The sequence below is a fragment of the Mugil cephalus genome, chromosome 9, assembly GCF_022458985.1.
Source record: "Mugil cephalus isolate CIBA_MC_2020 chromosome 9, CIBA_Mcephalus_1.1, whole genome shotgun sequence".
NCBI lineage: Eukaryota > Metazoa > Chordata > Actinopteri > Mugiliformes > Mugilidae > Mugil > Mugil cephalus.
In genome coordinates this window covers 26,121,062-26,133,081 of record NC_061778.1, presented here as the reverse complement: position 1 = coordinate 26,133,081, position 12,020 = coordinate 26,121,062, and the positions used below count along the sequence as shown (strand labels likewise).

Below are 12,020 nucleotides of genomic sequence, written 5' to 3'. Positions count from 1 at the left end.
CGCCTGGTAAAAACATGTTCCTGGAGACCTTCTGCCGAGTTTGTCTTGTCGTCACGTCGTCCACGGTGGACTCCCCACTCTGCCTTTGCGGTCGTTGATGATCAGGTTGCGTCTTGGATTTCCATCTGAACCACCCTCTAATCTCATGACAGTCAAGCGTGAATGGAACCACTTCTCAGCCCTGTTTTGTCGCCCCCTCGCAGGAATTAGCACAGCACATGTTTATGTGTCCCTCATTACCCAAACACGTCTGAGGGTTTGGAGTGGTTACATTTAGCGACGGGTGAAACACTCTCAACCAAATATTGAGAGGATGTTGTAATAACGATGCACTGCACTTATGTTTTGAAGATGCAGGCAGGTTCCTGCCTCTTTGGATGGATGATAGAACGATGATATCTTTGCCTTGAGATGAGCAATGAGAGGATAATCAAAATAACTGCACCACACAGGAAGTGTTAACCTCTAACTTCAAATGTCATCGCTTTGACTCGTGTGTTAGCACAAATCAATAGTAAAGGGAATTGCTTTATTATACCAAAGCTGTTTTGTAAAAAAAAAGAAAAAAAGTTCAGTACGGTAAAAAAAAAAAAAAAAAAAAAAAAAAAAAATGCGACAAACATTCCAAGAAGACATCACAAAAACAGTTTACAAGATCCTTACAAGCTAAAACATGTCTCATAAAATTTGAGAAAATAATCTTTATAAAAGTACACTTGTGCAATAAAAAAAAAAAAAAAAGATCATTGGCACCGTTTGGCAGCTCTTTTAAGAGTGCTTCTTCTCTTAAAATTGCAAAATTGGTCATTTGAATCAGAATTACGAAGCTGGAGCATATCTCGGTAGCTTAAACATGTCAAGCAGAAAATATGTAATCCCTGGTTTGAGTCCAGCCTTATCCCTGTGTAGATGTCAGACCTCCACTCTTTTCATTTTATGTAATCTCTTTGATTGCTACCAAATATAGGCAAAACACCTGAAATGTTCAAAAAAGAATATCTCAAGCAGAAGCCACAGTAGCGTCTGTAATCAGAGCACCTTAACCCTTAGTTGAGAACAAGAGGACGTGGATTTATGAGCAATAGAAAAACTGTGGATCCGCAATGTGTGAAAGCTATATAAACAGTCTGTGTTGTTGTTTTTTTGTTGCTGTGCACTAAATATGCTTGTAAACAAAGGGTGATTTGGGGGGTTAGACAGGGGATTGGCAGTGCCAAACAAAATCTATGTTAGTATGTTATTTTCCGGAGGAAAAGACTATATGTGAACAACAGTTTGTCTCCCTGCATCCCTTGTTAAAAAGGAGTGAACGAGTCATCCAGTGCTTGTAAATACCGGAGCAGCGCAGTCAGGATAATGGGGATGATGAGGAGTGCTGCGGGAGGTTGGAGCACGGTGTTCTCGGTGGGTGTCTGGCGGCACTTAGCGGTGAACATCTGCTACTGAGACGCTTCACACGAGGCTGCGTGAGATAATCCTCTCACAAGAGCCTTCATGGTATTTGGTGTGACACTTCAGTCATTATAGGAAACACTGCTGCAAATACCGATGATAATAATAGTAGAGCTGCTGGTCACTGACACACGCGCACACACACACACACACACACACACACACACACAGCCATTATACAGCTTGTTTACAAACACATGTAAACAACTGCCTGCCAAAATGGCAGTGATGTAATGGAAACTATGAATGCTCTGGGATCTGCTGTCTCACCAGGAATAAAGGGCAAAGTAGAAAGCAGCACTTGCAGCACATTGTCAGCATGTGTTTCCATCCAGGCGTAAATACTGTGGTTTTGTTTTGTGACAAATGTGCAATTATATTTGGCAGCATGATACTGTACACACACTTCCAGGATGGTGCTTCCTCACTGAGGGAAAGGAAAAACCTAGCTGTTGTTGAAACAAAAGGTCTTATTTTAGTATTACAACCAGGCACTTACAGAATTATTGAATGATTATTTGTTCATTTTGTAGTAGTACAACCCAGTCTCTGAATGTTTGCTAGATGATAACACGCTTACAAAATGGCACACGTTCTGGATTTGAAGTGATTTCCGTTCAGTTTGATGTCGTTCAGCTCGTCAAATACTCCACTGTCAATGATCTCCTTCTGCCACTGGATGGAGACTGCACCCGTGCTGAACTCCCTGAAGAATTTCTCGTCCTTGGCATCAAACTGGACGTCCTTCACATCGGTGATATCCTTCAGCTCGTTTGTGTCTTTGGCATAGACCACGTTGAGCTTTGGCACCCAGGGGGGCTCTAACAGCCCCGCCTCCAGGCGATGGAAGTTGATACTCTTGAAAAAGACGTGGCTTCGGGGGTCATAACTGCAGAAGGCACATTGAGAAGAAGGTGAAATGATTTAATTAGCCAATAGGGTTAAATGGTTTGACACTGTTTCCTGTTTTAGATAATTGTCAGAGAGAATACAATTTAATGAAAGCTTTGTTGCTTAACACCTTACCTAAGAGGGTTGCAGTAAGAGAACTAGATCTTATCTTTAACTAGGTACAGACATAGAATAGCATCAAGAATAGAACAAACTCAATACATTATCCAACGTTGACCTCCCTTGTGCTCCTAATATTACTTACATTCTTACTTTTCCTCTTAGAAAATACAACATAGCTCCACCACCTTCCATCGTTCTACACTGTGAGTATGTGACAGGGTAGAATGATGGGTGTCAAACTCATTGTAGTTCAAGGGCCCCCATTCAGCTCAATTTGATCTATAGGGGGGTTGGACCACTAGCATAATAGAATAACAACCTATAAATAGAGCAAATAAGTACAAGTACATTATGAATGTTATATATAATATAATGAACTATCTTTTTACAGAAACGTTTCCTGAACAACCTCACATTTCTTAATGGAAATTAAGCGCAATTTTGGCACATTGCTGCCATCTGCTGTTTAGTTCTGCCTCTCAGAGTTGTGTTGTGTATGTAACTCTGTGACTCCCAGTGGAAAAATTAGAAACAGCAGCAAAAAACTTCATTGCAATTGCAATTTCATCCCACAGGCTAAACTGGACCCTCTGGTGGGCCGGCTTTGGCCCCCAGGCTGTATGTTTAACATCCGTCTTAACATAAATTTGAATAGTGAGAAGTTTGCAACTACATTTCCTTTGGAAGAACTTCATTGCAAGGTCTCAAGCTGAAAATGCTCCCCAGGATAGTCCCCTACTCTGAGAAAATATTCACAGAATCAACAATAGACTTCTCTATAAAGAGATTTGAAAGTGATCAAAAGGAAATCAGAATGCATTGCACTTGCACATCAAGATGTTAATTTGTTTTTCTCATGAATGTAACAACCCTTTGTAGTTGAAGGGCTTCATCAGTATTCACCTGAAATCACTTTTCCAACATCTCGAACCTGTGGTTACTGTGGATATTATCGTCTGGACTAGAATATTATATAGTATGTTGTACATGTCAGTCCGATATGTGGTTTACATTTAAATAACTCGACAATGGAACTTTCTATTACTGTACACCATAAACAGAAAGATCAGTTGTGTAGCAAACCTACAATGTGTTGTCATTTTTGTTATTTTTAATTTTTATTTTTAATTGCAGCTTAATAGTTGTGTCTTGTACACCCTAGATTTATACGACAAAACCACTAGTTTGGACTCCTGGGCCTGTTACACAAGGGTCTCCTAATACTCAGGATATATAAGTGATATATTTGACACCTACATCATGTGACAAAGTTTACAGTTTTATTCTCACCGGCACCCCAGGCGTTGGCTGACCTTCCTCTTGAGAAATCGGCTGATAATATCTCTGGTGGGAGCGTCAAAGCGTTTGTGTTGAAACTTGCACTCGTCCTCCAGAGTGCGACGGGTCACCTCGTCGTTCTGTACCTTTTCCCTGAAGTCTTTAAAAGGCAGACGGGCGGCCACCATCTCGTAAATGCTGCAGCCCAGAGCCCACCAGTCCACAGACGTGCGATAGTGCTCCTGCTTGAGGAGCTCAGGAGCCATGTAGCCTATCGTACCAGCCTAATGGACAGAGTGAAAGAAAGAAGACTGTCAACGTCTGATCTCCGTCTCCAATATTTTTTACAGGTTTCATCTTTGCCATTGCAGACTGACTGAGAAAAAGAAGTAAAGCTTTCTCATTTTTGCAGGATACCACAATAAAGTTGACCTTTGACCTTTTGGATTTACAACATAATCACAAGATTAGAATGTGATTTGTGATGATATGAGCAAATATGTTTTTTATGTGGCTACAGTGACCTTTGACGTCCTCCATCTCCTGTATGAGAAGTTTTGATCAGTTTATCTTTGGGTGCATGTTTATGCAAATTTAAAGAAAGGTTCCTGAGATCACAAAAATGTAATTGACGGACAGATTGAGGAACACCCCACAAACATAATGTGGAGCCATAAAAATTGTGAAAATTATTATTATAAATTTATATTAAATGTTTCCTTATTATTTTGGGAAATCCTGAAACAATACTTTTTTCTATTTATTTATTTTTTCCTTGTGTAGGACTGCTTTCTTTCACCTTCGTAATATCATCAAAATTAGGAACGTGCTTTCTCAGAGTGATGCGGAAAAACTAGTTCATGCATTTGTGTCTTCCAGGCTGGATTATTGTAACTCCTTACTGTCTGACTCCAAATAGCTCTTTAAAAAGCCTCCAACTGATTCAAAACGCTGCAGCAAGAGCACTGACAGACTGACTCCAGTTTTAGCGTCTCTTCATTGGCTCCCTTTAAGATATAGAATTGAATTTAAAATCCTCCTCTTTACATACAAGGCCTTGAAAGGCCTAGCTCCACCATATGTCAAAGACCTCATAGAACCATACTGTCCCAACAGATCACTACGATCTCTAAGTGCAGGTCTACTTGTGGTTCCTAGAGTTTCTAAAAGTAGAATGGGAGGTAGAGCCTTCAGCTATCAGGCTCCTCTCCTGTGGAACCAGCTCCCAGATTGGGTTCAGGAGGCAGACACAGTCTCTACGTTTAAGGTCAGGCTTAAGACTTTCCTTTTTGACAAAGCCTATAGTTACGGCTGGACTTAGCCAACAGATGCACTGAGGACATGTCCTCTAATCTCTCTTCTTTGGCTCCTGTCCTCTATTAGCTTATAACTTATTTTCTATTACTAACCTCTGTGTCTCCCTCTCTCCCTTCCTCTCCCCTCCCCCGCCATTTTCTTGTGAGGGTCTCTGGTCTGGAGTGCTGTGTATCAGACCTGTGGAGCTCCATTAACTACATCTGCCCCAGTCATCATGGCCTCCTCCAGTTGTCCACTCCTACCTGGATGAACAATTCACCAGCCTGCTCACGAATCCTCTTATACTCACATAAGATCATCAGCTATGTGCTATATTACTAGATTCTATGTGTTTCCTTCAGCTTGATGCAGTTTTTTTCAGTGAATTCTATAACATCTTCTTTGAAGAAGAATTCAGCATTCAAATCTTATTGAATTTATCTGTATCGGAGTGTTTTAGCGCCTGCTAAATGCGAAATGCCTAAAAATAGAACATGCAGCAAATAATGCTCACTTCATCACTTCATGCTCACTTCATCAGGGCAGTGAGTGGAGCCCTCTGCCTCTTTCAGACATGTGAAAGTCACATCTGCTATGAGTAAAGCAAAGATTATCCAGCTGTGGCTAACAGCCTCTGGTCAGTCGTCCATATATTTCTTCAAGAATGAGGCCAGGCACCTTTTAATGAGATTAGTTCAGGTTAGATGAGGATATGCATGCTCTCTTGTGTTATGTGTCAGGGGAAAGAAACAGGAATTCAGGAAGATCACCTGATAAAAGCCAGTTTGAAAAGCAGTAAGTCTCGTCTGGAAATGACAAGGCTCTCCAAACCTATAAGCCGGCCCCCAGTTATTGCACTACATTAACCCCTAAAACCAAAAACATCAAAGAAATTATTATAAAACGTTGCCATATCCTTCAAACTCAGTCTCAGACTCAGATTAACTCAGTCTAGCAAGAAACCTTTCAGAGATCCACCCATAATTGCATTCAAAAGGGAACAAAACATAAGAGAGAAATCTGTTAAAGTCCCGACTGCCATCGAATCAACTCAAGGCTGTCTAAAAACATTACATCTTTTAACCATCCTGTCAGTGGAAGGACCATTGACAATAATGGACGTAGCACTAGAAAAAATGTAGTTTAAATGCTAAAATGCCCATGCAATAACATATATAGGTGAAACATCTCACATCCTAAAAGAAGGAATCTCTGAACACAGCAGTTCTATCAAAAGAAACAACCTATCCAGTCCTGTTGTGAGATATTTTTATATTGGCTGTTACTAAATATTTGCCAAGGAGGACAGTAAACCAGATATTTTGTAGCTGTAACAGAATTGTGCGTGACAGTTGCAGTGTAGGTCAGCCTAGGTAAAGGTCAAACTACTAACCCTCTGGCAGATCATTTCGCACTTTGGCAGCTCCACGGCCAGTCCGAGATCCGACAGCCGACACTGTCCTTTACCGTCTAGCAAAACGTTCTCTGGCTTCATATCACGGTACACAATGTCCATAGAGTGCAGGTGGAGGATGCCTGTGGTTATCTGGGCTGTGTAGTAAATAACACGCTCCATTCGGATACCCCTCTCCCCTAACTCATAGATATGAAACTTGAGGTCTCCTCCAGACATCAAGTCCATTACCAGACACAGGTGGGTCCTGTTGTCGTAGGCGTAGGCCAGATTTACGATGAAGAGGCTGTTGACCTTTTCCAGGATCTGCTTCTCGAGCAGGGCCAGTCGCTCGCTGGCTTTCTTCTTCAGATGTCTCTTATCAAGCTTCTTGCAGGCGTACATCTGGCCTGTGTGTTTCACCTGCACCGCACACACCTGCCAGACACAGCAACATTACCATCGAATTAACAACCAGTTGTTTGTCCTTTAGTTTGTTGTCTGTCATTCTAATGTCTCTACTACTTTTGACAGTGACCCAGTTAACACTTAGAGGATATAAATAACTCCTACAGCACATGTATGATCAAAGTTGTTGGGTGACTTGTTAAGCTACTGATGCAAAAGCAAAATTTTGCTTTAGGTGTAGAGTAATTAAAGACTGTAGAAAAAAAATCCTTAAATGCTGAAAGAGCGATATTTCTTCTTTCAAAACACACAAATAACAACTTTAAATATCCATCAGGAAATCTGAGATTTCGTAGTTAGTTAGTTTAGTAGATTGTTAATTCAGATGTTCAGACTTTTGGCACCTACCTCACCAAAGCCACCTCTTCCCAAAATCCTGAACTCATAGAAGTATTTGTCAGTGATCTTCTGCTTCTCGTACTCCTTCCACTGCAGAAACCTGTTGAAAAAGGGACTTTGCATGTACTCCGAGAAAGGTTTTCCCTTCAGGAAGTCCATCGTGGCTACTCCGATCTGGTTAACTGTCACTTCATCAAAGTTCTTATCTGACAAAGTCTTGCACATTTCAGCTTCCACCCCTGTGAGGTAGGAGAGGAAGCTTTTTGACTCCGGCTGACAGAACTTAGCAAGGATGCTCTGCCTGGCCTTTTCTTTGGTGTCCCCGTCAGCAAAGCTCCAGATCTTCACCTCCTCCAGGAACTCAGCAGCAGCTACATACTGTGGATTGGAGGTCAGGAGAAACTGCTGGAACAACTTCTTTCCAATGGGCTGCTTCTCACAAAGTGACTCGTACTCCTTCCCCACTGACTCCTGCAGAGCAGAAGTGTTCTTTATGCTTGGCAGCGTCAGTGAGAGTCTCTGCTTTTTGAGGTCATTGTGATCTATCTGCTGAGCCTTTAGGTAGGCTGTGTTGGCCACCAAGTTGTCCAGTCCCAACAGGTCCACCATGTCCTGTGGCATACCGACAGGCGGCTAATATAGTAAAAACACTAGAATTCAGCCATCTGTAGGTTCCAGATACAACTGAGCACCTCAAGCACCTGCGCGGTGCTCTAGTACCACGCCTTTTTGAGCTTTAGAGACCTCACTGTCCTCAGGGATTTGTGGGTAGCTAAGTGTCTTTGCACATTTATTCGTAGACGGCACACAGGGAAAGCAACTTATGAGGTTTGAACTTAAGAGGCTTTGGCCTGGTCTATTTTTAGAAGCTAAGTTCCTGTGTACAGTAATTGGGATGAGGTGGTGGTAGATCCCATTCTTAATGAGTTATGGCCGATTATAACTTGTTAAGAGACAAAGAAGCCATGTGTGTTTAACATGAGCAGTGTGCAACTAAGTGTCCCAATTTAATGGTTTAATTATGGGTGTGACTGATCTTCTTCATGAGTCATTTTTTTTTTCAAAAAGTCCATCAATAAAGGGAATGATAGAAATTACATAAATAAATATGACGGTAATACTACTACTGTAATAATAATAATATAGATAGATAAATCACATATACAAGCAAGCCACTGGGTAACATTTCATATATTAACTAGGGACTAATGTGCAAAAAGGTTACATGTACATCCCATAGCAGGGGCACAGTTCCCACAGGAAAATTAGAGGATATTAACTTTTCTTAGATCATTTCATTGGGAGGCAGCTGTCAGAAAATGGTTAAGTTTAAGTAGAAATGATCCAAGGAGCATCTAATAGATTTTTTTTTTATTTTCTCCAACTTCAGAAAGGACACAGCATTGTGTGGTCTGTGTGATAATGGAAGTAAAGGATATTGTATTAATTTGGACTTTTATCTTGACATTTGTCTCTGGTTATCTACCAAAGATGGCTTTATAGTGGGAAGGTGAAAGTTGGACCCTGCAACATGTCAGAGTTTACCTTAAAGAATAAATTCTAAAGTCATGATATGTAGGACACGACCAAAACGAGTGTCAAATCACAGGGTGAAACTGAACATCCATTACATTTATCATGAACCCTATCTGGTTAAATTCAGGATAATCTAGCCTTGCTATAATGAATTCTGTGGAGTACTTTGAACGGAATGAGAGTCAGTCTAGCACAAAAGGAGGATGAATTCTCAGTATCCTGGGCTTCAACCCAGAATCAGTCAGAAAAAGTGGTCTGCAGTTTGTGTTCCACTTGGCTTGAATTTTCTCCATAAATGACTCATTGGTTGGTAGCACAAGGTCATCGAAATAAGACACTTGCCTATTAAACAGTGGGTCAGCACGAAATATGCTATCTATTCCAACAGGTGGGGGAATATGAGGAAATGATGTTGAGTCCTCACAAAATTCCAAAATTGTCTGTAAAAGTCTGAAGTTTGAATGAAGAACGTAATTGGTTAAAACTAGCAAATGAGCTATTCAAATACAGTCTTCAAATCAAAGTCCCCTTCTTGCTAATATATGAAATCTAGAATGTGTTCTAGCTGGTATGAAAAGATGGTTATGTATATACCCCTCTGGATAAATAAAGTATCTGTCTAATCTAATCTGACATTAAACACACTTTATATTGACAACATTTCTTCTGATTTTAAAATAACTTATACTGCCACTTCCACCTATAAATAATGTTTTAGATATCCCTCCTGGCAGCCTGACAAGGTTCTGCAGAACCCTCCTTAGAGAACAAAGTTTAAAATACATTGCATATTCGGGCAAGTTTACCATGAAGGCCATTATATCACCTCATTCACATGGCAACACTGCAATATTATAAGCTTTATAAAAGTATTAATGTAAATGGACTTTGTTTTTCCATAAAGATACACTGTATGTTGAAATAATAACAAATTAAGTCTGAAGGTTTCACAGAACAAATAACAGATTGATGATGAAAATTACACAATATTAATACATTACAACCTCTCACTGATGTGGAATTTGCTGGGGAGCACTACAGATTGTTCACTTGCACGTTAGAAGGTCAAAGCAGCACCCATCGAAGTGATTAGCTCACGTCTAAGTCAATCAGTCTAGTCAGTGAGTGGATGCGACTCATGTTAATTTATGTTGTGACACTACAAATCTAAATCATATCCCATTTGATTGTTTATGAATTTGGATGCACGTGTTCAATGTACTTTAGTTGGTTAAAATCCTCTATATAACGAGTGTTCTGAACCAGCTACAAACAACAAGGAGGTTAAGCTTGAAAGTGGAACAAGGCCAGCACCACCATAGGAATAACAGGTGCCTGAGGAAAAGTGGTTAGCATGCCAGCATGCCAGCATGCCAGCTGGCAGCCAAAGTAATTATGGCAGTATGGTGAGTTCATGCTAGTCACTGCCATGCTTAAGAAGTTCTGGTGTTTACAGTCAGTCAGCTTCAGGGATGATATTCAGGAGAGGATCACATCTGCTGACCTCTCTGCAAGATGGCTAAAACACAATCGCTGATTTTATGACATGTTAAGATTGTTATATTACACCATAAAATTAATACTTGACTGAAAAATAATTAGTTACAGAAGTCTAATTAAAAACCAACAACGGTATATGGGACAGGATAACAAGTTTTAGTTTTGGAAAAAACTCAGTGCCAGATTTAAATACTTTTTGGATGTTTTATGGTTTCCATGAGTAAGTATGTGTTTGAAACCCGTCTATCTTGGTTGGAAAACTACAGAAGTGCACTTTCCCACATTTTCACCTAGTATACATTTAAATAAATTTCACTTTACAGCTATTCACAAACTTTTATTTTTTAAAAGATAGTCACATATTCAATATGTGCCGGACAAGACGACCAACAATAATGTAAAACCAACAAACACTGCAAGTCATTTCATCCGTAGCTTCACGACCCACCATCCCTTCAGTCATATTAATGAGCAGTCCCTATGTGCAGCTTAACTTTAGTCCATCGGCCTCCTTTGATACCAGGGTGACAGGAACATGCATCTTAAGTAGATGTCGATGTTGGGGGACTGTACACAGGGCGTTGCAATGATCACTGTCAAGTCTGTCACCACCTGTAGGCGAATAGTCCAGCGAATGTGGAGCTTATTTGCCGATTCTTTGCACCACCCAGTCCTGTTGGCACAGGGGACAGCGATTGTTCTGCTTCACCCACAGGGACATGCAGCAGTTATGGAAGGAGTGGTTGCACTCTCCCCATACGACTGAAAGACAAAATCACCAACACAGCGAGAGAGATAATGAATGGGTATTTGCCTGGTAGACATTACTGAGAAGATGAAACCAGTAAATGTATGATACGAATGTCGTCCCTCAAATAAAGTTGTAATTATTATAATATGTGTGCTTTTCCAGTTGAATTAATCGCCGTGGTTTAGTTATAAGTATAACTGCTTTGCAATTGCTAATTTAAAAGTAAAAAATAAATAAATGTCATAATCACGTGGATGCCTTTCATTAGACTCATCACGAAATTGTAAAAAAGCATGAATTCCTCTGTTTTTATCTAGCTCGATGGGTTTCTGTCATGTCTCCCGACTACCTAGCTAATGCTAGCTTGTTGGATTAACCTGCTAATAAACATGTTAATGACTGCTGACACGGTCTTACCAACACAGTCCTCTTGTTTATTCTCCGCCTGGCAACGAAGGCAAGCGTCTGCAAATCAAAAAGAACTCGTTAAAATCGTCAAAATCGCCGGGACTTCCGAGTATTATTGGCAACATTAGCTGCATTAGCCGGAGCTAGCGCTAAGCTACCTGTCTAATACGGACAGGTTCTCTTACTCACCCATGACTTGTACCCGACAAATAGCACAAGTGTCGCATTCAACGTCCCAGCTCCACATAGCTACAGCGTTCCACTTCTTCAGGGAAAACATCTTGTCCCCGCTCGACTTGGAGCCCGAAGAAGTGTTGTGCGAGAGGACTAGACCCGGCTCGTCACCGTCATCCATCTCTGCTACACGGTCAATAAGATAACGTTAGCCGGCTAGCTAAGTTAACAAAATGGACGGAACAGCTTCAGTGGCGTTAATGCTACAAGCGTCTTGTCTCCATGGCGACAGAAGAGGGAGCTGTTTAACAAGATTCACAGAGGTATCTGGTAGACACAAAACAAAAACAAAAAACTGTTTGAATGAAACACAGATATCATTGTCAAACAGAGCACAGGGCTCGGACATAC

At 40.7% G+C, this 12,020-nt stretch overlaps 2 protein-coding genes across 3 annotated transcripts; both read right to left on the bottom strand.

The window, feature by feature from the left end:
- Positions 1–578: 578 nt before the first annotated feature.
- On the bottom strand, positions 579–10,461 carry grk7b (G protein-coupled receptor kinase 7b). Of its 2 annotated transcripts, none has more exons than XM_047595098.1 (4): positions 7,250–10,461; positions 6,434–6,871; positions 3,757–4,028; positions 579–2,341 (listed from the first exon to the last, which is right to left on the bottom strand). In XM_047595098.1, the coding sequence occupies exons 1-4, from the start codon at positions 7,859–7,861 to the stop codon at positions 2,029–2,031; spliced, it is 1,635 nt and encodes a 544-aa protein (XP_047451054.1). In that variant the 5' UTR covers positions 7,862–10,461; the 3' UTR covers positions 579–2,028. The 2 variants fall into 2 exon arrangements, with proteins under 2 accessions (XP_047451054.1, XP_047451055.1); XM_047595099.1 differs by having other exon boundaries at positions 6,686–6,871.
- A 136-nt stretch (positions 10,462–10,597) lies between these two features.
- Positions 10,598–11,840, bottom strand: rnf7 (ring finger protein 7). The gene is made up of 3 exons (XM_047595100.1): positions 11,625–11,840; positions 11,445–11,492; positions 10,598–11,038 (listed from the first exon to the last, which is right to left on the bottom strand). Exons 1-3 carry the CDS (start codon positions 11,788–11,790, stop codon positions 10,920–10,922), a joined length of 333 nt encoding a protein of 110 aa, XP_047451056.1. The 5' UTR covers positions 11,791–11,840; the 3' UTR covers positions 10,598–10,919.
- Positions 11,841–12,020: the final 180 nt, after the last annotated feature.